Source organism: Lissotriton vulgaris, chromosome 12 (genome assembly GCF_964263255.1).
Source record: "Lissotriton vulgaris chromosome 12, aLisVul1.2, whole genome shotgun sequence".
In the NCBI taxonomy this organism is placed as follows: domain Eukaryota; kingdom Metazoa; phylum Chordata; class Amphibia; order Caudata; family Salamandridae; genus Lissotriton; species Lissotriton vulgaris.
This window is the reverse complement of record NC_141700.1, coordinates 414120828-414147941: the sequence shown is the minus strand read 5'-3', so window position 1 is coordinate 414147941 and position 27114 is coordinate 414120828. Positions and strand designations below refer to the sequence as shown.

The following is a 27114-nucleotide window of genomic DNA, read 5'->3' as shown; positions in this document are numbered from 1 at the left end:
GGGCACAGAAGTCACAAGTGTAAGAAGTGCTGCTTTAGTCCTTTTTTAGGAACCTTGTAGTAGCCGGGAATTTGGGCACATGGCTCCCCCCCTCACATTTCCCCAGTAAAATATGTATGTACTGTTTTTTTTTGCTGTTTACATTTCATATGATTTAGATGTGTAGAATGATCAAATTCGTTTTTCTTTTCAAGTGAAAGCACTGGCTGGACAATGATTCAGAAATATTGTATGGGACTGAGTGAGCTCCGAGTCGCTACCCTTGCACCACCTCACTGAGTAAGCCGTGGGCCAGACTGTCTCACTATCCGGATGGTGAGGGGCTAAACTGATGGACTTGGTGTTCAGTTTGGGTGCAACAGTTGGGTAAGACCCAGGACCTCAGAGGTAAAAAAGGCTCCACTTGTTACAACTTGAGCACAACAAGCCATAATTACCCTGGGACTCCTGATAAAGTACCCTCAAAAAGCTCTTAACATATCTTCAACTGACATATGTAATTCTGAAAAATGCAAGACTAATAAGTCAGTGTACTTACTAATTGAGTCACAATAGAGTCCAGAGGATAAGGCAAACACAAAGAGTTAAATGATACTGAGCTTAAAATTTGAAGAAAAAAAACTGAATATAAATGTGACACTTTTAATAGAGACATCATAGAAATTTTACCAAACACTCTTTTACATGCAAAAAGAAGTCTGCTACGGGACTCAACTTGGAAGCTGAAAAGAAATACTCTGAACCAATAACATGTATCCGCTTTATTCCATCTCCCTCCACATATCGTTTTCTTTCCTAGCATTATCATTCATGTTACTGTTCTGCCTCCTCTGCGAAAAGGTGCAACAGGAAGTTGAGAACTCTGGATTTCTTAAAATGTGTCATATGGTTTCAGTGGATGCGGACAAGGCTCATAACTGCAAAGTGCACACTGAGGCGCAGGAAGAGCCCGTCCAGCGAAACCATCAATCGCATTTCTCAACGCAATCTTGTTTGAGCAAATGTAATATTTAACCGCCACCGAAAATCCAATTGAAGGAGCAGCAAATCCCCGATTGTGCTTACCTCCGCCACTCGGTGAGTTGAGCTGAAGCGGGGCCGCAGACCGGACAGGACGCAGTGCTGATGGGTTGCATTGAGATCATCTGGGGGCAGATTGCAAAAGATAATCAGATTTAATCTCAACTTTAAAAAACAGATTAATTCCAAATTCAATCACACCGACTTTAAAAAAAAAATCAATTTCTAACCTGCAAAGGAGGATAAACTGCTAACTGGGGATTTTTTGATTCCTCGCTAACTCTTAAAAAAAATACCCGTTTTCATGGCAAACAATGCTCTGCAAACTTGACATTAGAAATACCTAGGTGCCGAGAATTTGTAAAATGTACAGTTAACAAGGGCAATCAATTTAATATAAACTCGTGCAATGGTTAACAGCAAATGTGTATGGTTTCAGCTCAATAGTTCCATCAGAACAATCATTTAGCAGAGAACAGTCATTAAGGGGATATATGGATGTACCCCCCCACCCGCAGTTAAGCAATGTTAGTGGATGCTTAGAATAAATTCATAAACAGCAAATTGTTGTCATGAATATGGTACTGAATGTGAAATGCAAAAAGGAATGCATTCTCAGGAGGCGAGGGGGGTTACAGGCAGGGGTGCCGGAGCGACAGCCCCCACTTTCGGAACAGGACTACTCATTTGTTAAATGTTCCTAACCTTTTCTTAGGAGCCCGCTGCCGGTGCTACCAAAAACATTGGTTGTCAATATCGAAGGCTGCCCTAGTCTAAGCTGCACCTCATGCCTCTTTCTTCCACCATCTTGCTTTTCCTGTCTCACTATAACACACATTGCAGGTATTTTTTCGTTCCAGATTCCTACCCTTACCACTGTTTTCTTGCCATTCTCTTCTTCCCTTGTCTCCCTTTCTCTCTCTTTCTCGCAGTCCACGTCTAATGTATATATTCATTTTGTCTCATTTAGCAAAGCTCTAGAATACATACTTAAGTCAAATGATGGAAATTAGTTTTGGTCCCCAGTAATGATGGGTGGTGCCCACCACCTTCTTCCACCTACACAAATCAATCTCTGTCCTACCATCAGTGTCCCGGGTAACGTTGAAGCTGACCACCGTGGACCACTGTTGCATTACTTGAAGATCTGGCTAGGGATGCAGATACGGTCAGTGCTGCCCTGATTTACTTCTTAGAAGCCAAGCTATACTACCTCCAGAAATAATATATGAACCGAAGTCTGTCCGAGCACTCTTGTTGCTCTGGTGAGGTGACTGGCCCGGACAGCATCCACAGCACCGTGCTCCTGCCCTAGCTTGCTTACACTACACTTACCCCTGTAGATAGTTTGCACTGTAAATCATCATTAGGGATAGGTGAACGGCAGTAGGAGTAGTCACCTCAACGTACAATATGGGAAGATTCCAATATCTAGGCCATATGGAGGGAATTTGATTTCACAAAAAAGTGCAAAGCTAGGTAAATCAACCACAGGTACGTTTGCACCAGGAAGAATTATGCATTTCGGGGTACTATGTTTTCAGTCTTAGGCTATCTTTTAAGAAATATTTATTTACCTAAAGAATTTTATTAAGCACCACTGTGTTGGCCTTGTTGTTACTTTGATGTGTTGATTGACATTAGATGTGCTAGTACAATTTAATTTATTTTTAAAAAGTACTGTCATGAAATGGCTCGATGCATATAATCGTATTAAGAAAAAAGTACATAAGGCCACAAAGGTAACATAAAGGGGACAACACAGGACCATGGGCGCCCATGAAGGATTATGCAATAAAAATGTCAAGCTCCTAAATTAAAGAATCTGTATTCAGGGGAAAGCTGTTTGTGATTAGCCGGCTAATTAAAACATCCTAAACTAATGAACACGTTGACCCTTGCCCTCGACTTTTATTTTCCCCAAGAAGCAGTTATTACCTCATAAACCAACACTGAGTTATCATATAAATAGCACAGAAATAAATATGCAGTGTGGCCAGGTGATGACGGCCTGCTAGGGAAAAATCGTTTTCCTCTCCAATCCATAATGAGCAAGAAAGAGGTGGCTACTGCTAAATTTTCCTGTAGACCTAAGAATGTAGGTGCGACGAGTAGCACCTTGATTCACAGCCAATCCAACCTCTCGAAGGAAACTTAACACCAGATGGGAATTGTAAGATAATAGTGTTAACTAATGCGATCTTTAATTGGAGTTTGTGTATGTAGAGGAACTAAAACTTTTTGACAGTTTTATCCCCAGCGTTAATATCTCTAGGTAGAATTTTCCGTGAAATCTGTGCTGGAAAAAAGCACAATATTTCGAGTTTTGCAACTCAGATTGGGGAAACACTTGTGGCATTAATGTGTTATTCTCCATTTGACTTGCAGATGGGTAGGATCAGGAACATGTTATTAGTATATCCGCAGGTGTTATTACCATACCAAAATTCCAGTCCAGATAGATTGAGGGTTTTAAAGTTGAAGGAGTATTGATACAAGATCCAATATTCTAATGCAACTGGCTTCAGAAGGCTTAAAATAGTCTGTAAGCTTCTATACACCCACAGAAATACTCATAAGGAGCATCATAAAATAAAAAGCCCTCTCATGTGCCACAAAAGAGACATGATCCAAGCAGCTTAGCACACTGATGGAACTTATGGTACAGAGGTTTCACGTGACAACCAGCAAAATGGATCAGCAAGTTAAGCCCTCGCCGGGGACACTGGATTTGATCTGGAGATCAGGAGTTAGGTTCTCGGTAGGGGCAAAACAAACTTTCCACCTTCCGACATTGATAAATTGGACATCAGTAAATTATAATAGCAAGAAGTGCTATTTTTAGTGTTTAGATATGGGAACATTGTGGTATTAAGCCATGTATAGCAAGCAAGATTGCTCAGTGAGTTACAAAATAAGCATCAGCATCTGCTATTATCTGCAGGTCAAACGTTGGCGTCCTAGTGCGGCTTACTTAATATTCAGTCCTTCCAGGACAGCAAACTGAGTACCATTATCTTGGTTATATCACCAGATATTCATAGCTTAAAAGTTATTACTACGAGAAATAAAAAGCTGTTTGTTCTCTCACTTCTTCAATCCACACATGGTGTACATTTCTGGGCCACACTGGACATTTAACATAGAGGCAAACCCCTGTCTGTTTAGATTGCAAAAAGCCTCCTATTAAAAGGCTTGGGGCTGTGCATGTTGGGCTCATGACTGGGACTTCAACCCTCTTCATAATTTTAAAAAGCCTAGGACTGCTCTCCTCCTCTACACACTATCACCCTTAGAGACTGAAGTGTTAAGGATGGGTACTTAGTAATTACGTTTTGGGTGCATTAGCACTGTAGAGCCAGGACACCACTGGTAAAGTATTCCAATTATTGCAATTGGATAACCCCAGTAAACCCGACTGCCCTGGGACCACAGAACCCACGTCTCAATCTGTGGGAGGTGGATATTATTATTCATTTTAAAAGTAGGAAGCAATGTTAAACCACATCACTACCAACTCAATCAATGGATTACAATTCCTCACGCCATCACTCCACTTCACAATGCAGCACTATGGCAACATGCTACCAACTTCTACCATACAGAGGCATAGCCTGAAGATTTGCTCTACAGTCCCTCACCCTAACAAATGAGTGTTTGTTTTGTTTTTAGAACTGGAAACCTCACCCGCATTTCCGTGGCATGCTTCATCATAGGTAACCCGTCACCGTCATGAGAGTGGTCTCAATCTTATCAGGGAGCTAATGAGATTTATATATGATATGGAGAGGATACCTTACAGAACAATTACCACTTGGAATCCCCAGATGTATTCTCTTTATTGCTGGTACCAAGGTTAAGGTTGAAACTCAAACATAAATGTATACTTTATTCGGCTAATATAGCCATAAAAGGTGCCACAATACAACGTACAATTAAAAATATGAATAGTACAAAAAGTGCAGCCATAAAAACTATACAAAACACAATAAAAGCCTGCTAAAACATACAGTGGAAGCAGTACCACTCTGTAATAAATAGCTCCTAATTCATGACCAAATAAGGGAAGAATAACATTTACATAAAATATACATTTCTGCATGCATTCGGGCTTTCAGAGCTCCAAAACGTCCTCAAAGAGTGGATAAAGTCACATTTCTGCCCCATAGCCCATTTTAGATTATATTGCCAATTCTTTCAAGGACTCCTGGATTGTAGTTGAAAATCTTCCTATTGCACATACAACATTTAAACTTCTCATATTTATCAATAGACTAAGAGCTTGATCCCTATTATCAATTTTATAAGTAATTAATAGAGGTTTTAAAAATTCCTTCCATTCTTCTAGAAACCACAAACAGTTCAGTAAAATATGTGGGCTACTGCATTTTACTTGTAGTCCACATGTACACAGACCCTGTTCATTTGTCATTGCTATTTTTATCTTCTCGTTTGCATTACATGGGTTCAGGCCAACTCTAAATTTCAATACCACATTTCTAAGCTTAGGTTTAGGCATGATCTCGATGTAGGGGAACATATGATCATTAGTCCACCCATTTACCAAGAACTGGGTGGACGATTTGCTCCCCTGATAACATAAGTCTTCTTCTCTAGCCTTTGTGTTTATAATAGCACGTAGCACCTGTATGGGAATCTGGTGCCCTAGTTTCCATTGTTCTGGTTCTAGAGAAAGTTTAGCACACATCTTCTTTAGCTTATGTCTAACCTGTGATGCCCAATTAAGTTTGCTTTCCTCTATTTCTCTTTTACAAAGGTTTGATATTTTGGGGGTCTCTTCTCTGTTCAATCTCTGCCAGAAGCTAAATGTAGCTTGCAGTCCCTGTAAGTTCCAGGCTGTAAGTTGACATTCTACTCTCACTGCCTGGATCATAGTTGAAAGTGGGAGAGCAAAGAGCTTTTTCACACATTTACCCTTCTCTTAATTTAAATCCAATTTACCACCTAAAAATAGAACCTTTACTCTGTATTAGAATTGTGAGTGGATCATTGCATTGATAGCTGATAGAATTGGCCGCAGAGAGGGGCCTTCTTCAGGTGCGGCTCCTTCACTAGGGCGGAGAAGCGTAGCCCCACTGCTTTCTCGCAATGCGAGAAGCAGAGTCATTGCTTCATGCCTCTTGAGGCCCGTCCTGCTGGAGTACAGCCTTCCAGTGTAGTGGAGGGCAGGTAGGACTGGAGGGCAGTCATTTACATATTAATTCAGTCATCAGTGTTACTGCAGAACAGTGAATCAGAATGGATGAAGAGGGTCATTGTTATTTAGCACAACTCAAAAAAGTATTCATAGAATTCATTTGTTCCTCTTCAAAATGGCTTGATGACCTTTTAAAACTTTGAAAACTGCACCAGCAAGTGTACCAGTCGGTTCCCAATTTTTCAATATCTTCTGCGAGAGAGTCCTAAAATCCCAGAGTGACAGGTCGAGGTTGCTCGTTTTGCATGTCTACTTGGTGAAATTTGGGGCAGATCTTCTGCCTCGCCCCTTTCAAAGGTCACCAGCTGCAACTGGCCTCCATACTTCTGCTTGAATTGTTTAAGGCCCCATACTGAGGAAAGAGCCTTTGCTTTTACTGATTGTATGTGGTCCCTACAATTTTGCTTGCTATGAAACCACTTACCCAAGTAATTATATTTGTCCACCACCTCAAATATGACTTCTCCCAATTTTCAGTAAAAGGAACCCTTTCTTTTCAACAGCACCATTATTTTAGTCCTTTTTTAAACTGACCGTAAGGTGTTTTTTGAACAATAATTGTAAAAAGTGTCCAATTTTTTTGCAAACCCAGTACTGTCATGTCCGTTATCACTAGATCGTCAGCGTATAGCTGACATTGCATATGGGTCTCCCCAATCGTAGGGCCTAACCCAGCAGCCTTACTTAATATTTTTGGTAAGTCGCAAAGGAACAAAGAGAATAGCAGTGGGGCCAGGACACAACACTGGCGTAATCCATTCTTTATCTGAATTTTCCTGGATAGCATCCTGAGGGTATCCAAGATTACCCTGGCTCAATTCAGCGAATGCATTTCCTGAATTAGTGAGAGTACTGTTTTATTGATTCCAAGCTTCACCAACATATTCCACAATAGACTACGATCTATCAAATCGAAAGAGGCTAGGAAATCAACAAAACAGCAGAACAATCAACCTCACAGTTCAATTGCCTTTTTTACCATTGTCCATAAACTAAGGCAATGGTCTATTGTAGAGTGGCCCTCTTTGAACCCGCCTTGCTCTATTAGTATTAAGTTATTCTATTCCACCCAGGTCTTCAGGATGCCTAACAATATTTTAGAAAATACTTTCTTCCCCACATCCAGCAGAGTTATAAGGCAATATTCCGGGGTGTGTGTGGAGTTCTCCTTTTTATATATTGATCTAATAATTGCCCCCTTCCAGCTTTCCGGGAAAAGTCCAGATGTTAAGATATTTCAGAAAGTGACATTGTAAAAGATTGCCCACCAATCCGCGTTTTTTTTGTATAATTGCTGATAAGTTATTTGGCCCTGCTGCTTTCATTAGTTTTAAATGTCGGATGGTTTCTTATATATTTTGAAGAGAGAAATTCGGCTTTATTTCTTCCACATCCTTGCACCTTGTTTCCAAAGTCTTGTCTACCCTCTTACTATTGTATAAGTTTCTCAAGTAGTTAACCCAATCATCTTCTACCACTAAGCACCGCATTTCCCCTTGCACGTTTCCCTCTTACCAATCGCCAGAATAATCTTATATTATTTGTGCCTATCACTTCAAACATTGTTTGCGAATTTTTGGACATATATTCTGTTTTCCATTACTTCAACTTATTTTTATACTCAAGTTTTGAAGATTGAAACTGATGTAAGTGATATGCTAGAGTCTCAGTTATTCCCACATCAGAAATGGTCAACATGTTTCAGCCTATAAATCTCCTCTATAGGTTGTTGGTTTTCCTCAAGATAGGAATTCTAACAGTATGATGCATCCAGTCAGTAGGCAGTTTAATCAGACATACTATCAATCATGCAACAAATATTTAAAAAACACACACACGCTAGTCATGTAGCGTATGCTAGATCTCTTTATATTACATTTTATATGTATGGAGGCTCTTCTAGTTGATAGGAAACACTCTAACTCCCATAGTGCTACACACATGATACCAAGCCACCACAGGACTACATTACACTACCAAGCCAATAGCATTGCATCACTAGCCTTCAGCACAAGCCAACCGGTGACCGCATCACTCTCTTCACATCGCACCTCAATAAAAAAAACAGGAGCGCTCATCTGCCTAGCACCACTGTGGGACAACCAGCACTGCAAACACCACCAAACCAGAGTCAAACATTACCACTCACAACCACTGTACTCCATTCACCACCCTACCACTCTCTAGCATTACACCACCACATCACCAGGAACTAGCCAGTTGATATAGGGCGTGAATATCTAGCAGTGGATTGTAACCTGAACCACACAGCCAATTCATAGCAATGCGTTATCAGCACCCTGCTTTTTAAAAAAAAATAACAATATTTACCCAGCATGAAGTAACAGTCCCCTGGGTGAAGCGGCACAGCCAAGCCTGGAGTCTTAATATCCCATGCGATCTTCAACCCTACATGCCAGACGGCTGGATCTCTGCCTGTCACAGCTTTGTCACTGAACTTGTCAATCACAGCATCTAAAAAGAAACATCAATGTGTTGAGTTGAGAAGTATTTTGAAAAGCAACAAATAACTCCACCATAAGAAATTGCAGGTCTCATCTTTTATAACTTTGTAAAGGGTTTAGCACATTTTACTTAAGTATTTAGATGTTCTGTATGAAAGGACTTTATCTTTGAGATAGCCTTGTGAAGTAAGCGGCCACTGGCCAACCATAGGGAAGCAAGGAAGGTGTTTGTATCAACAGGAGCTTGGTATATTGATATCGACAAAGGACGGTCATCATTGTGGAACTAAGGTATGAAATACACTCTCAAAATGCATAATTAAGAGATCCAGTCGCTTTAGAATAACAAGTTTACAGCACATGTGCTCAGAGGAGATAGAGGTCTAGAGATTTCCCTGTGTACATGGAGCAAATGCTCACTTCTGTAAAGTCCATGAGAAATTCTTAGCACTCTACGTGCCCTGATCTGTGACAATGTTACTGTTGTCAACCCCTTGCACACTCATTCGTGCCTCAAATTGGGTATCCCACAGACACCTTTATCTATTGGCCTTCCCTAAACATAATTTAATCCTGCATGTACATTCACAATTTTACATGACTATTGTTATACAGTTTCATTATTATGGATTGATGAATTGTTAATTATGCATTATCTTTACTGGTCAACTTCTACACCATTACTACCAACATAGCCTTATTTCATAAAACCTACATTACAGTGAAATTTTTTATTTTGTGTATGAAAAGTTGTAATACCAATTTAACATACATTTATTGAGAGTTGCCAAGGCCTCCAGTTAGAGGAAGTCAATGGGTGTGTTCTTAAGTGTTAGACCCCCACGCAAACATTTTGCAGCCTTAGTTATACCCATTGTGGGGCTACTTTACTTAGTATTATCCCAGTAAGTCTTCTAGCATGAGTCGACCTTCAGTTACACTTAAACAACTCAATGTGTCTACTTCAGTCACATTAGCCTTGTAACAAAAGTCTCAGAACAAATTTGTCTTCTTTTATCCTGACTTTGAAACTGATAATCCTTGATAAAAACATACAAATGACAATTTGGTAGGTGGAAAAAAATGTTTTAATAACAAATCAAATCAAATCAAAATAAGCTTTATTCGATTTAAAAGATTAAATCATAAAAGCACATTATTTAAAATAATCATGACATCTTACAAATACATTGTCTCAATAAATCTGTAGCAGTCATCTTGGCTTGATATTGAAAATATTTTAAACATTATCTTTAAAAGCAGTCAATACATAGTTTATTGTGTAGATTACTTAAAACCATGACAATAGAAAACATTTAAGAAAAAACACAATTATACAGAAGCAAAATAAAATGCTAGTTGCATGTCAAAACCATGCAATATGAATGGCTTATTGTGCCCGAGGAAAGGACGCACTTGGTATATAGACTTTCTCTCTGCCATCTTCCCTTTCCCATGTCTGTTATGAAAATAATGGATAAAAGTAAGTTAAAAAACCTTCCATAAAATAAAATAAAAAGTTTACAACAAAAAAAGACTCAATTATGGCGTAGGCTAACTCTCTACTATGCATCAATGTCCGTTATCCATGGGTTAAGGGTTAATACATAATCGTCTCAGTGCTTTGTATAGAGTTTTTTAGGAAGTCATGCGCAGCTTTAAAACATTTACCCATTCTTGCCAATTCAGGGGGGACCATTGTGCTAAAAATCCAGTTCATTGCTTGGTTGCATGTTCTTATGCCGTGAATTAAAAAGAGTGGCTTTAGTAAAGTTCAACGGCAATCAAGCAAGATCGGACAGCTGCACAGTAAATGTAAAAGAGATTCTGATTTGTAGCCACATCTTTAAAAGCTTGTAAAAGAAAAACCAGTTCCATTAATCACATTGTTTTCCTGCTTCTGATCACACCCTTAAAGTATTTAACTAAGGGGATAGTAAACACCTCATGTTCTAAAAGTTGTAGCATAAGGAAAGCTGGGCGGCACTGTCTCAGTCCTATAACTCTTAATATTGGTAATATCCATCTTTTTCTAAAAAGTGTAAAATGTATAAAGCAGCATCATATCATATCCCCCGATTACAGTTCTGAGATACTGTTGCACACCAGGTTGAAGTAATAACGATTGATTTTCTCTAACTGTGGGTTTTATTATTTCAGTGGAGAATCTAATGGTCTCCAAAAGCTCTAAACAATTGATCTTTAATGATTTCCTTGAGATTGTATTACATTGCAATTGCATTTATATAGCGCTTACTACCCCGGACGAGACGTCGAAGTGCTTTTTCGGCGAGTAGTACGCTACTCCGGGACCCATAGAGGATTAGGGTTGAATTAGTATAGTTAAACATGCAAGTACATATTAAGTGGTGGATAGTTTAGTCAATTATTTGGATTTGGAACGATAGCAGAAGGATAGGGGAGGAAAAAAGGTTTGTATTTATATAGCGCTTGTTACCTCTGATGGGGTGTTGAAGAACGCTACTCCGGAAGCCCATAAGGGATTAGTGGCGAATTAATATGGTGAAATATGAAAGTAATTTCAGTGGTGGATATTAGTCAATATTTGGAGTGAGAGGATAGAGGAGGGATAAAAGGGGAAGAAAGGTTTGCATTCATATAGCACTTGTTGCCCCTGATGGGTGTTGAAGTGCTTTTCTGGAAAATTAGTTTAGTGAAATATGAAGTAATTTGAGTAGTGGATATGTTATTCAGTTATTTGGGTAGAGAAGGGTAGATGGGTGGGATAGAAGAGGGAAAGAGGTTTGTATTTTTATAGCGCTTGCTACCCTTGATGGGGTTTTGAGGCGCAAGTAGCAAGCTACTCTGGAACCCATAAGGATTAGTGTTGAATTAGTATGGTGAAACATGAAAGTAATTTTAGTTGTGGATATGTTAGTCAGTTATTTGGATTAAGAAGGGTTGTGCTGTCAAGGTAAAATGGCAATACTCTTTTTGGGTACCGTCAATGGAGTCTCTCCTCTTCTTTAGAGGGATGGGGCAGAGCATAAAAGGTAGGCAAAGTGGTGGACTGGCCTACATGAAAGGGAGTAACCACATTCAGTAGGAAGGATGCTGCAGTGCGAAGAATCAGTTGTCTGGGTAGATGGTAAGGTACAGAGAGTGTGATGACAGTGCCTGTGTAGCTCACTGACCCTCCGGATGGATGTTGTTGCAACTAGGAAGACCGTTTTTATTGTAAGGAGCCTGAGAGGGCAGTTGCATAGCAGCACAAAGGGAGACACATCAAAAACGTGAGAACTAGGTTGAGGTTCCACTGCAGCATAATGAAAGGAGCTGGTGGAAACATATGTTGAAGACCTTTGAGAAACCTATTTGCAATAAGGAATTTGAAAAGTGTTGGCTGATCTGGCAACTGCAAAAATGCTTTTATGGCAGACAAATAACCTATCAATGTGCCCAAAGCAAAGCCATGCTGGAATAGGGTATGAATAAACAAACCACCTGGACAAGGGGTGCAGATAGAGGGTCAACTTGTTTAGAAGAAATGCATACAGCTGCCCCTGAAACCAGTTGAGCCTGAAGGTGCCAACAAGGAAATCACTCAGAAAAACAGGGTTGATACAGAACGGAGGACGCTTCTGGTTCTGGGCCATGGCAAAGTGATCCACGAATGGAAATTGGGTGTCACTCCCACTCATGGTCCTCTCGTGATGGGTGACAGACCCTCTCCTCAGGTGAATCATATCTCAACACAGGCACCACAACCTCACAGCAGCCTGCTTGCTGTTATAATGGACTGGTGGTGTTCTCTGGATGTTGCTCCCTGATATGGAAGGGAGAAAGGCCTTCAGGGCAAGGTGTAATACAAAGATTGAGCACATTTATGTGCTGCAGCACTGCCCCCATAAAAGTCCGCCTCTGTGTGGGAGTAAGGTGAGACTTCAACATTTAAGTTAAAGCCCATTTAAACAATAGGAGTCATCTACTGGATATGTCCCTGGATAGGTGTTAGGGACTCTGCCTTCACTAGCCAGTCTTCCACGCATGAAAATACATAGACTCCTGACCTCGGCAGCAGAGCTGTTCTGGCATTCAAGTGCCTTTATAAAGACATGTGGTGCTGCCTTCATTTTGAATGGAAAGAAACAAACTGATAATGTTGGGATCCCACTGTGAACCTCCGGTAGAACCTATGTGCGGGCAACATCAGATTATTTAAATAAGCTTCCTAGAGGTCAAGGGATGAAAACCAATCTTCAGAATTCAAGGCCAACCGTGTCTGGTTCAGGGACAGCACCTTTAACTTGTCCTATGGGTTGAACATGTTTAGAAGGCAACATCTAGGATAGTTATGAGGCCTCCATCATTCTTGGGGGCCAATTAGAAAAGGTAGTAAAATCCTGTTCACTCCCTTCTGGAGACATTGCTTCTATTGCCTCTTGAAGCCAGGTAGGCAAGGACTTCCACAGAGAATACTGCCAAGGAAGAGGGGTAGGTTAGGGTGGATAGGAAGACAAGTGTGTAGTCTCAACAGTTAACTTGGATCACCTAGAGGCGCATTGTGTTCAGCTCCGATGGCATGACAAAATGGGAAACCCTCCCTCCAACAAGAACATGGTCTTTTGGGGGGATGTTTAAAAGGTCGACTGTGATGACTGGAGCTGTGGCTGTTTTTAATACCTTTTAGATAAACTCCTGCTACAAAAAGTGTGACACATATGCAGTGGAGCCTGGACGAGCCAAGACACCTGCTGTTATCGTGACTACACAGCTCTAGAATAAGCTTTGGACTTCCAACACTGTTGGTAAAACTGCAGTGCGGGTGTCATCAGGGTTAAGACGCAAGTGGAGCCCTGAAATTCTTTCAACGTTCCAATGAGGAGTCTATCTGGTATCCCAAAAGCAGCTCTCAATCAACCAGCATGCCCATGAGCATAGTAGCCTGAACATCCCCATAAAATGTGGTGAAACACATCTACAGATGCCAATAAAGCATGATAGTCATAGCCACAGACCAAAAACAGCATCTGAGGAGTCAAAACCGCACTTCATGATCTGTTTGATGCAAATAGGACATTACTCACTGAGTCAGACAATTGTTTCTTTATATAGGCTGGCAGGTTGACAACCATATATTTTACAAGTTTCCATTATGTGTGGACTTCTTCATATAGTTTGGCAGGCTGACAACCGTAGGCTTTGCCAGTTTCCATAATGCGTGGACATATCAAAATTAGTGTCAAGTGAAATTAGGTGTGTAAATAACCAAACTGCCAGCGTGAAAAACTGTGTCACCCAAGGTGTCTAGTTCCTTGGATTCCCTGTCTCAAGGCACCGCAGGGAAAGGGTTTGGGTTCTGCTTAGAAGACTAACTCAAAACAATCAGACTCTCCAGTGACGGAAGAGAGGACAAAAAGAACGGATCAACCAGAACAGGCATATGGCATCCATTGATTTGCCAGTTGACTGCTGGGCGCATAACGGGGTTCTCCCATGCAGCCATTATATTGTTTAATAGAGCCTCGAAGAGAGGAAGCAAGGGGTCTGTAGAACATGCGGAGAGTGTAAGATTTCTGTCACAACGTTAGAACTGACTTCAGCAGAAGGCAAATTCAGTACCAATGCTTCTACTGCCAGCCTAAAAACAGTTGTGAGATAGGAGGCCTCCCCCTAAGTGTTATTCACTCATAAATGAGGAAGAACTAGCTTAAGGTAAATGGAGTTAAAACTGAGGTCCTAATCATCAGCAACTAAAACCGGCCTTAGAGGTAATGGGTCTTCCTAACTTGGACCAACCCAATTTCTGGAAAGCGGCCATTCTGTTTGAGGAGGACAAGTGCAGATAAAGTGTGGTCATTGGGCTTTCTGCTTCTAGAGCACTGCAAAAAAATCTCTAATTTTTTTCTTTCCTGTATGGACACCTAGGTGGTCACTGCCTGTGTCCTCTTGCACCTGGGCTCATGAAACGTCATTCACCTTGGGCTTGTTGTGACAATAATCAACAAGCTGCAACAGACTATGAGTGGTACAAAAGGGGGTGTTGATGGACGGAGCTTCTGAATCAATCAAACACTCACACCCAGTCAAAAGATCTGGGTTTAATCCATCACCGTTCTTTAGCCCACTCTGCCACCCCAGTTCAGACATGGCTATATGCAAATTATTCTGACCCTGTGCCTCATGGGAACAGTCCAGCCCGAACTGCCAAGCCATGTCTTCCCTGGACCAGAAACAAGCTTCCGAGGACCGGTTTCTGGCATTCCAGCCGTCTTCAGCCCGGCTTGCTTGAATCCAGTGGCAAAGTGAGCAAGGGACTCACGTCTGAGCATACCCTGCCACACTTATGGCGGCCAAAAGCGGTACAAAAGGGGGTGGTGATGGACGAAGCTTCTGAATCAATCAAACACTCACACCCAGTCAAAAGATCTGGGTTTAATCCATCACTGTACTTTAGCCCACTCTGCCACCCCAGTTCAGACATGGCTATATGCAAATCAGTCTGACCCTGTGCCTCATGGGAACAGTCCAGCCCGAACTGCCAAGCCATGTCTTCCCTGGACCGGAAACAAGCTTCCGAGGACCGGTTTCTGGCATTCCAGCCGTCTTCAGCCCGGCTTGCTTGAATCCAGTGCCAAAGTGAGCAAGGGACTCACGTCTGAGCATACCCTGCCACACTTATGGCGGCCAAAAGCGGTACAAAAGGGGGTGGTGATGGAAGGAGCATCTGAATCAATCAAACACTCACACCCAGTCAAAAGATCTGGGTTTAATCCATCACCGTTCTTTAGCCCACTCTGCCACCCCAGTTCAGACATGGCTATATGCAAATCAGTCTGACCCTGTGCCTCATGGGAATAGTCCAGCCCGAACTGCCAAGCCAACTCTCTTTTGTACCGCTTTTGGCCGCCATAAGTGTGGCAGGGTATGCTCAGACGTGAGTCCCTTGCTCACTTTGCCACTGGATTCAAGCAAGACGGGCTGAAGATGGCTGGAATGCTAGAAACCGGTCCTCGGAAGCTTGTTTCCGGTCCAGGGAAGACATGGCTTGGCAGTTCAGGCTGGACTGTTCCCATGAGGCACAGGGTCAGACTGATTTGCGTATAGCCATGTCTAAACTGGGGTGGCAGAGTGGGCTAAAGAACGGTGATGGATTAAACCAAGATCTTTTGACTGGGTGTGAGTGTTTGATTGATTCAGATGCTCCGTCCATCACCACCCCCTTTTGTACCGCAACAGACTTTGAAGACTGGATTTTGGACTAATACACTGCCGTATAAAATATTCAAAATAGTTTTACCATAACTGTACGATGTTAGTCCACAGAACCAACAGCATGCAATCTTGACCCCAAACATGTTAGAAGCATACGGTAATAATTAAAACAAGCTTAACCGTTGGGAAGCTTCTAAATTCCAATTTCGTATGCAATATTTGTGATCTGTTCAGTATGTGTTTTTTTAACCCCTTCGACGCTGATGACTGAGAGGTTCCGTCCTCAGCGTCGGTTGGGCTGTGCTGATGACGGAACCGCTCCGTCATCGGCACAGCCCTCGGGGGGAGCGCTGGCGCTCCCCCCCTGGGGCATCAATCATGAGTATTTCAGCTGGGGGGGCCAGGGGGTGGCAGCGGAAAGTCTTCCGCTGCCACCCCCTGCCCCCCCCACGCTTCCTGATGATGTCAGCGCGCACAGCGCGTGCCGACGTCATCAGGAAGCGCTGGACACGCTGGAAGCCATTTGTTTCCAGCGCGTCCAGAGGAAGGGTGAGTTTTTGTTGCTTCGGTGGGGCGGGGGCCCGTTTCTCGGTGCCTTGAGGCATCGGGAAGAGGAAACAGTGTTTCCTCTCCCCTGATGTCCCAATGCAGGGCATTCCTGGTGCACGATCGCGCACAGCGTCGCGATCGTGCACCAGGAATGCCCCACTGGACACCAGGGATTGTTTTTTGGACTTGATTTTGTGTGCAGGAAGCGACCCCTTGGGCAAGGGTCGCTTCCTTTGGGGCCAATTCAATGTACAGACTTTTCTGCCCCCCCCTGGGGCAGATAGGCCGTTTTTTTGGCCGATCTGCACCCAGGGGGGGGGGGGGCAGAAAAGCCCACTAGATACCAGGTATCGTTATTTTATTTATAAAGGAAGCGACCCCTTGGGCAAAGGTCGCTTCCAGGGGGCTAAATCATTTTTTTACACGTTTCTGCCCCCACTGGGGGCAGATCGGCCGCTTTTTGGGCCGAATCTGGACCCAGGGGGGTAGATTAGCCCACTAAACACCAGGGATTTGTTTTTTTTTATAAAGGAAGAGAACCCTTGGGCAAGGGTTGCTTCCAGGGGGCAATGTAAATATTTTAGACTGTTCTGCCCCCCCCCCCCCTGGGGGCAGATCGGCTGTTTTTTTTACCGTTTCTGGACCCAGGGGGGGTAGAAAAGCCAACTAGACATCAGGAATTTTTTTATTTTTTATAGGAAGCGACCCCTTGGCCAAGGGTCGCTTCCTTGGGCCCATTTGTTTTCAAAAATATGTTCTGCCCCCCTCTGGGGGCAGATTAGTGTCTTAATTTGGTCTCTCTGCCCTCTGTAGGGTTGCTTCCAGGGGGCTCACATTTCGTACGATTTATATTTTGCCCCCCATGGGGACAGACACCCCATTTGTGACATACCCTGTGACATAGCCTGTTGTAATGTGTGTTGTTTTTGTTTCTTCTAATGTGTATTGTTTTATTTTCTCTTTAGATTGTTGCAGTGTGCGGTTCCGTTACTGGTGGTTCTGCTGTTCTGCTGTTTGCGTAGTTGCATGTGTTTGGTAAGAGTCCTTTATTGTTCAATTGTAATGTAATTTTTTTTTGCAAAGTGTGTAATAATACAAGTATGTTTGGTGTCTCTTTTTTGTGATTGTAAAACATGTTTTGCATTTGTTCTTGATGTGTACTTCTGTAGATGTGAGTTTTTTTTTTCTTTCTAGTGGGATATCGTTGTCTATTTGCTGTGTCTTTGCAGAGTAGGTGCTCGTGAGTGTAGCTGTCTCTTGTAAGTGAATTGTATATTTTTTCAATATATAGATATTTGTGATAAAGGCTTACATTTTTTTACTTACTTTGCACAGTATTGGGGTTGTTGAGTTGTTTGTGCAGACTCCTTTATTTGTAAGGATAATGGCTAACCGCCGGATTACTGCTCAACAAGTTGTTGGAATGCTTTTTGATTCTTCCTCTGACCATGGTCCTGAGACTGACTCTGATTCTGAGCCAGAGGTGGGAGGTGAAGATTCAGGTAGTGAGTTGTCTCTACACATGGCTTCATCTGATGATGAAGATACTCTGAGTACTGATGAAGCTACTTTTGGTGTGGAGGAAGTACCTGTGGTTGCGGAGGCATTGCTGTGCCAATAGTGCGGCAAGAGGCATCTGGGGTGCAGCCTAGGGCTTCTTCACGTTGGTATAGTGAGACAAGAGGCAGCTGGGCGGCAGCCTGGGCCTGCAAGACTTCCTGTTGGTACAGCGAGGCAAGAAGCAGCTGGGCAGCAGCAGGGGGTTGCAAGTATTCCAGTTGAAAGTTCTGACCTCTGGGTTGCACCAGGCATGGTGCAGCCGGCATTGCCTGAATTTACTGGTGTTCCAGGGTGTAGGGTGAACACTGAAAACTTTTTGCCAATTGATTTTTTCAAGTTGTTTATGGATGATGTGTTTTTGGCAGAGATTGTAGAGCAGACTAATTTGTATGCAGAAAGTTTTTTGAGGGTGAACAGTGCCAGCCTTAAGCCCCACGCTAGAGCTACCCGGTGGACTCCCACAAATGTGGAGGAGATGAAAAAGTTTTTGGGTTTAACTTTTTTGATGAGCTTGCTTAGGAAACCATCAATGGCGTCATGTTGGTCTTCTAGTCCCTTGATGGCAACAGCTATATTTCCGGCAGTCATGAGTCGTGATAGGTATTTGCTTCTGCTTCGGATGATGCATTTTGTTGACAATAGTTCTGCTTTGGCACGAGATCACCCTGATTGTGACCATCTTTCAGGATTCGGCCTGTCATTGATCATTTCGTTGATCGATTTCCTGAGATCTTTTATCCTGGGAGAGAAATTGCAGTGGATGAGTCTTTGCTGTTGTTCAAGGGCCGCTTGGTATTTCGGCAACACATTCCTAGTAGGAGGGCACGCTATGGAATTAAGCTTTATATGCTGTGTGACAGTCAGACTGGATATGTCTCTAATTTCAGGGTGTACACCGGTAAGGAATCCAGGATTAACCCCCCTGGTTGTCCGTCGACTTTTGGAGTGACTGAGAAAATTATGTGGGAACTTGGTCGTGGATTTTTTAACAAAGACCATCATTTATATGTAGATAACTTCTACACTGGTGTGCGGTTGTTCAGGGAATCGGCCAAAGTGGACACTGTTGCTTGTGGCACAATCCGCTCAAACCGTAAAGGTTTCCCAAAAGAACTTGTTTGTCAAAAGCTTACTCGGGGACAGTGCAGTGCATTGCGTTGTGAGGAGCTTCTAGCTGTGAAGTTTTCAGACAAGAGAGATGTCTACATGTTGACTTCCATACATGATGAAAGCACTGAACCGGTGACTGTTTGGGGTCAGGTTGCAGAAGCGCGCAAACCTGTGTGCATTTTAGACTATTTTAGGCACATGGGTGGTGTTGACAGAGTAGATCAGAGTTTGGAACCGTATTCTGCTCTTCGTAAGGCTTACATTTGGTACACGAAGTTGGCTATCCATCTTTTCCACTTGGCAACCTTTAATGCTTTTGTTGTGTTCCAGAATTCTTGTCCCCAGTCAAAGATGACTTTTGTAAAGTTTCAGGAGTCTGTAATAGGCAGCCTTGTTTTAGTGGAACAGGCAAGTGTTCCTAGAGTTGGAGTGGTGGAGGATGTTGCCAGATTGAAAGATCGCCACTTTCCTGATCAAATTCCCCCTACAACCTCAAAAGACTTTCCCAGTCGGAGATGTAGAGTCTGTTGGCGAAGAGGTTTGCGGAAGGAGGTTCGTATGTACTGCCCCGACTGTCCTTCAAACCCTGGGCTGTGTGTACCTGCTTGTTTTAGAATGTACCACACACAAAAGAATTTTTGGGAGCATCCATGAGTGGTAAAGTGAACTAGCTGGTCTCTATTCTTTAAAACTTATTGTTGAGTTTCAAAGTTGGCATTTGTGTTGTCGCGTTCTAATCTAGGACCCCGATCAATACTGTGACGATATGCCCCTATACGGCTATAATCCATTTATTCCCCTATAATGGCATAAACGATCAAGAGTGATATTTCAGAAACTCGTCTCTGGCCTAACACGATCAGAGCCACATTTCAGAATCTCTTCCTCTGCAGCTTCCTCTGCAGCTCATTAGAGCAAATGACACAGCAGAAGCCACTATCTAAGATTCATAGATTACACTCCGAGTTCTTCAACAAGATAAAACTCAGCAACCTGGGAAAACCCCGCTTGCTATGTTTTGATTAGTAATAGAACTCTAATGAGCACTGAGAGACGATCACTTCCTAGTGACATCTTTATTGACGTCTTATGTCCAAAAACTTACGTCAAACCAGGCACCTTTCAGGTATAAATATTACCAACGTTGCCTTAAGCAAACGCTGATGTTACTACTGCCGCTACTGCTGTCTCAACGACATCGATGATAGCGATGGTGTGGTGAACATAGGAGCAGAACAGCTGTCCCCTTCAGAGCCCAGCAGATGCAAGCTGCCCACGGACGCTGCCCCTCCTCTTCCTCGACGCGCTGAGAGAGACGCTGTCTTTTCTCTTGCCGAGAAATCCAGCTCCGGCGTTTCCAGCCTACTCTTGCGAGTGACTGGGATATCGAGTCCTGGAAGGAGATACAAGACCTCCAACATTCTATTCCAGAGATATGGTGTTGACTAAACCCTTAGAGAGAATTCTTGAAGCAAACCTTGGCAAAACCAACTTAACTAAAACTGCTACTTACTTACTCCCTCCCAAGTATTAGGCTTAGGTCAGGTACACTGGGGTAGGCGTAGTTAGAAGCACCAGTTGAGTACGTTAGTTAAATGTATATATGAATGTATATATGTTTTATTCATTTTAAACCATTGTATGGCTAAGAAACCATATCAATGCTTTTACAGTATTATTTCGCAATCCTCATTTTACTGTACGCACTTTTTATAATAACAAGTCTTGCAATTGTGGCAATTCATTTCTCTTGTATGAGAAGAAAGACTGTTCAATAAATAATACCTTTTATTGAAAACGCCCGTCTCTCTATTCTCTGCATATTGGTGAAAGTAATCTGCACAAAACTGACTGAGTAAAATAACTGTCTATTGTTTCACACGACTCTAGAGATTGACTCTTATTCTAAGGAGCAAAGTTGTCATGTTTATGCGGTTGTTGGAAAACTGAATCCCTTCTTGTCTGTACCAGGGAAGCTGATCACTTCCTATTCAGTCAAGAAAGTTTCCAGTGACCTCTGAGCTAGTTGGTAAAAAAAACAATTAAGTTTAGCATAGTCAGTGGAGACCTGGAAGATCCGCACTTCTACGTCTATACTACTGTTTATGTTATTCCAATGCGCAGGGCCTATTGGGAAAATAGGAACTACACTACATGGCGCCCAACATTTGGTAAGGCGATAAAACTAATGCAAAACGTTAGAGTAACTCAGTCGTGCATTTTTCACACAGACCCCTTTCTACCGTAAATACTCCAATAGACGTCTGGAGTGGGTGAAAGGTTAAAATCCGCCCGAACTTAGTAGGAAGAGATTCCTATGTAAAGCTCTGGTTTATTCAACGTTGAAGGATACAGTGTTCCAAAATATTGTGCACCTAATCTTTGCCTCCTTGGAGACCAGCTCTGCAAAACCTGCATTTATAAAATGTCAGTAGAAAACAACGGAACTGATGCCGCAGTAGATGCGACTCAGCAGGGTCCCGACGGGACTACTGAACCGGGTGGAATAATAATCCCGGCACATTTAAGAAAATCTATAACGTCAAAACTTATAGAAAATGGACTGACCACACAAGGTGGCACAGTCGTCTTCGTGATAGAGGCACACGAATATCGGCAGACAGAGGTATTCTATTCTTGGATAAAATTTCCAGCGGCAAACGCTGCAACACACGAGTTCCACTATTATAAAATAGGGGATCCACCGGAAGAGTACGCTCCTTTCGAGGAGATTGAAATCCCATTAAAATTCCAAGAGCACCTGCTCTGGTTTAAAGGCGCCCTAAAACACAATGATCATATTACCAGGCTCGGTCCACTAGGTAGACCAGGAGCAACGTGGCCGGTTCTAGCCAGCTACACACCACATCCGGACATTGATAAAATGTAAAGTGAAGAACTCTTAGTTAAAATAAGAGAATTAACAAAGGCATATAAAGAGTTAGTAAAATTATTTATTAAAAATAATTCAAACACTCCTAAAAAGAGCTGGGATGGAAATAAACAATCCACTCCCAAGGAAAACGTTTTCCAGTCCAGAGGAAGGTCTCCTCGACGGAGGGAAAGAACCCCGACTCGAGAACACCAGTCTCCCCAGAGGGAGCCCTCCTGAGATATAACCTTAGAAATAGGGATAATTTGAAGAAGCCTGATAGATATCAAAGTATTGATACACGTCCCTCTCGATCTTTTTCGCAGAAATCGGAAAGAAGAGGAGGGTCAGACCCAGGAGAGCACACCAAGTCCAAAGACAAGGAACCTGCTCAAAGTAAAAAGTTACAATTTCCAAAAAAGAAGGTAGCCAGTATTAGAGTAATCGAACATGCCGAGAATACTGAGGATACAGTTGAAAAACAGGGAGTGGGCACAGACAATGTTAGACAGTGCAGCAGAAATCACTATAGCCCGCAAGATCCTGATGAGTCATCTGGAGACAGTGGACACGAATGAATACATTCAGGTTGAAACTGCCGACACCAGAGTTAGCGAGCCCCATAAGATATACGAAATAACATTGCGTATAGAGGGTGATAAGACTAGGAAAATAAGGGGTCTATTTTGGGATAAACTCTCAAAAGGCTATGATATTCTGTTAGCTGAAAAAGATTGGCCCCCAGAGTTTGTCAGGGAGTGCCCTCGTGGCGGAGAAATGATTATGCCTGCCTTCTCGAATCACATTCCGATTCACAAAAAATATATACTTATGCAAGGAAATGGGCAGTAGCCCAGGCACCAGCATTATATAAAAATCATGTAGGATGGGATGAGGACTCTCCTCCTCACAAAATCCAGTTAAAAAGTCAACCGACTGCACAAAGGCAGTATCCCATTAAGCAAGAAGCTAAAAAACAAGTCAGGGAGATTTTAGATCAACTTGAATACCAGGGGGTGATTGAAACATGCACCTCTCAAATGAACAATCCTTTGTTTCCTGTCTCCAAACCAGACAATTCATATTGTCTAGTTTTGGACTACAGACACCTTAACGCATGTTGCAAAACATTTGCAGTAGAAAATTCGCATAGTGCTGCACTAATGAATAACATAGTTAGGAAAAAATATAAAACGACATTAGACATATCTAATGGTTTCTTTTGTCAAAATATTGCACCAGAAAGCAGATACTTGACCGCTTTCTCAGTAATGGGGTCTCAGAAAAATTTCTGTAGGCTCCCACAGGGATTCAAGAACAGCCCAGGACTATTCTCAGCCAGAGTAACAGAGTTACTACAAATATATGATGATGAGGCATTATCTTACGTAGATGATATCTATCTCACAGACGACGACTTGGAGACTCACTTGAAAAGAGTGAACACCATAATACTTGGGCTCGCAGCAGAGGGTTATAAATTCAACTTTACAAAGTCTCGAGGGGCGTGGCCAAGATGGTGGGGTGAGCGGACGCTTCTTCCCGCTGCTCCTCCGGCCCGACTAGGCCGAGCCCATTTTAGACAGCTTCTCTCCCCCCGCTGGAGTTCAGCGGCCGCGGGACGGGTAGCGGAGACCTTGGTGCGTACACCGGTGCTAACCTTTGGCCCCGAGCGCTTCTGCAGGAGCACACTCGGGGGCCGACAAGCTGGCTGCGGAGCGCCATTGAAACGAAGCGGAGCGGATTGCCGGCCGGGAGGCCTGGGTGGGCCCCGGCGCCAGTATCGGACTGCTTGGTGCGGAGTTTGCTTGCCTACTCGCATCGACTTGTGCCTTGGGAGCGGACGCGCCGGATGATTAGCCACCGCGAGGTGCCGAGAGGAGAGACGCCTGTTGTCTGAGCATGGAGGCGCTTGAGTCTGCGGCAGTAGCCTGATACACTGCGGGTGCCTTGGCCCTGTAGCCAGTTTGGGACGGAGTTCCGGAAAGAGGGCCGGGTCATTCAGCCCTACTACGACTCGACGGGCCCAGAGGAGACTCATTTCTGGGGCCCTGACTCTCTGCACGGCTCCGGCAGTGACCATCGGACTCGGAGGGTCAGCCCGGCTACACCCGACCGCCATCTTATTTCCACGGCGGTGACGCAGATCTCCTACAGTGCCGTCCTGGAACAACTCCTGCGCCCCCGGTCCTGAGCAGAACTCCCGTCCTAGGAGATTCCACGGACCGGGAGGTCCTCATAGTGGTCAGCGGCTTGGACTTTAACTGAAAGTGTGGGTCGGCCTCCGCGGCAGAGCCTGGACGCCATTTTGTTCTCGGAAGCACAGAACGCATAGCGGCCCTGCTGCATCGGACTCTACCCTCGGTGGTGCCTTGCCCGTCAGTGGGGACTCAACAACACCGAGACCTGCTGCCAGTGGCTCGGGATCGCCTCTTTGGTTGAGTGAAGTGCTGTGGTCCATAGTGCACAAATGTCGGGGAACCGGGGCGCGAAGAGAGGTGACCGCACCCTCCCGGACATGCTCAGCAGGGCCCAGCGGCAACGCGACAGGGCGCAACCATCCCCAAGCTCTTCCAGAACCACAGGAGAACCGGCGGGGGGTGAGCCCCCAGTCACAAGATCCTTCATGGAGGACCTGTTCAGTTCACTCAAGGCTGACTTCCAAACGCTAAAGCAGGAGGTAGCCAGCGAAGTGCGAGAGGTCCGCAGAGAGGTGGAGGGCCTTGGTGAACGGATGGAAACGGTGGAGGCAGCGGCTCAGCGGAGGGACGAGGAGATTGTCCATCTACAGCAAGACGTACTCCGCCTCAGGGAACAGCATGTCGACCTCCAGGCACACAATGAAGACCTGGAGAACAGGTCGAGGCGAAATAACATTCGGGTCCGGGGTGTTCCGTCCGCAGAAGAGAGAACTGATTTGGCTGGCTACCTGATGGACATGTTCAGGGAGATCCTGGGTGAGCCCGTGGACTTCCCGATCCGGATCGATAGGGCCCATAGAGTCGGCCGACAGCGGCAGTCGACGGCGCCTCCTCCGGACATTCTGGCCTACCTCCCGGACTTCCCAGTGAAGGAACGCATAATGGCGGAGGCCCGCAAGAAACAGCCGCTGACCTTCCGTGGATGGCCTGTAGCGTTGTTTCAGGACCTGTCTGCCATCACGCTGCAGAAGCGCAGGGCCTTCAAAATCGCGACGGACTTCCTAAGAAAGAATGAGACACCGTACTCTTGGGGACATCCCTTTCGTCTTATTTTCCGCTGGAATGGCGTACTGCACCAACTGCGCTCCTTGCAGGATGTCTGTGGAGTCCTGGGCCTCATGGCCACGGAGGAGAGTGAAGCGACGCCGGGCCGGAGGCGCCCTGATCGAGGAGGACGACGGCGATCGGCGAGGCGGAGGTCGACGGCTAGTGCTGGGAGACCGGACTCACCCACCATCAGAGCAGAAATGGCCAACGCTCTGAGAGAAGCGGCCAGGGACTCGGCTGCCTCGAACGGTGTCGCCATGACGGCGTAGAATCGCTCCGGGGGGAGATGGACATAGCTTCTGCAACGACAGGTTTGGGGGTTGGAAGGGGGGCCGGGGGAGAGGTGGGAAGACCGAGTGGCCGGACGTTCACTTTTTGTACTTTCCACGGACTTGTCCGTTTTGGGACATGACTGGGACAATGGGTTGTTCGGGTTTGGGTAGGGAGTTGGCCAGTTGCCACGGGTTTGATTTGAGGGAAGTTGGGGGTTGTTTAGGGGTAGAGGGGGCACCGTCCAGTGTCTTACATGTTATTGCTTTGTCTTATTTTGCTTCTCCTGCGCTGCTGTCCCGTGCCCCTCCACCGCTGATTGGGCACCCGCGGCCTAGCGCACACAGTCCTTTAGGGATATGTCGACACTGAAAGTAGTGACTCTTAATGTTAAGGGACTGAACAATCCGGTAAAGCGGAGGGCAATCTTGTCTTTGCTGGAGGGGACACAAGCAGTAATATGTCTCCTGCAGGAGACCCATTTACTACCACAGGATTGTCACAGGATGCGCTCTAACAAGTTTCCCACACAGTTCTTCTCCTCTGCTGCATCTAAGACCGCGGGGGTGGCAATTTTTATAGCAAGTTCCTTCAGGGGGGAGGTGCTGTACAAATTCGCAGAACAAAAGGGGAGGCTGTTAGCATATCGCCTCAAGCTGGGAGACACGACGTTCACTGTCGGCTCTTTATATAGCCCGAACGACCGCCAGGAACGCTTTCTTGACTCTGCACTGGTGGACGTGACTGCCTCCCCAGACAGGCATATCATAGGGGGTGATTTGAATATAGTTTTCGTCTCCACACTCGATAGGTCCGCGCAGGGATACCCGCAAACTGGGGAACTCTCACAGGCAGGGAAGGCTCGAATCGCTGATATGGACCTACATGATCTTTGGTGCACCCTTCACCCCACGAGTAGGGACTATTCTTACTATTCGCATGCACACCGGACTTATGCACGGTTGGACCACTTATTGGTCAGTGGACCGATGTGTGCCTCCGCTACGGCGGCGGACATTGGGGTCCTGTCGTTGTCTGATCATGCACCGGTCATGGGCGCATTTGCGCTTCCGCCGGCCCCCCCCTCTCGTGGGGTATGGCGACTTAGAGACACCCTCTTACATAAAAAAAACTGTTGTGAAACACATTGAGGAGGCGATCCGGGAGTATCAGGCACACAACGATAATTCAGACACCTCACTAGCGACGCAGTGGGCGGCATTGAAGGCGGTTCTGAGGGGGGAGTTCATTTCCATCTCCTCGGCAGAGAATAGGGAGAGACAACGTAAGAGGGAGGAGCTGACTTCCAAAGTACGAGAATTGGAGCAGGTCCATCGCCGTACCGGAGCTCCTAGGGTGTGGAAACAACTGAAGGCTGCCAGGAAGCTCTTGTCGGCGTTAGACATGTATAGAGCGGAATACGCGGCGCTGCGTCTGAAACACGCGTTTTACACGGGTGGGGATAGGTGTGGCAAACTCTTGGCGAATAGACTCCGTATAGCGCATCAGCGTAACGTGGTAAAGGAACTGCTCGGTTCTGATGGGTGGCAGTCTCTGACGACGCGGCTGTGGCGGAGACGTTCCGTAGGTTCTATGAAGAGCTTTACGCGGGGGAACCCCCTTTGC

General features: G+C 44.6%; 1 protein-coding gene across 1 annotated transcript in view; it reads right to left on the bottom strand.

Annotated features, from left to right (window-relative positions):
• FTO (FTO alpha-ketoglutarate dependent dioxygenase) overlaps positions 1–27114 on the bottom strand; it is a 1722050-nt gene that overhangs the window by 1139441 nt on the left and 555495 nt on the right. Inside the window, exons 4-5 of the mRNA XM_086945188.1 lie at positions 8570–8713; positions 1066–1145 (exon numbers count right to left, since the gene is read on the bottom strand). Of these exons, the coding sequence (XP_086801314.1) occupies positions 1066–1145; positions 8570–8713 (224 nt within the window). The remainder of the gene's footprint in view (positions 1–1065; positions 1146–8569; positions 8714–27114) is intronic.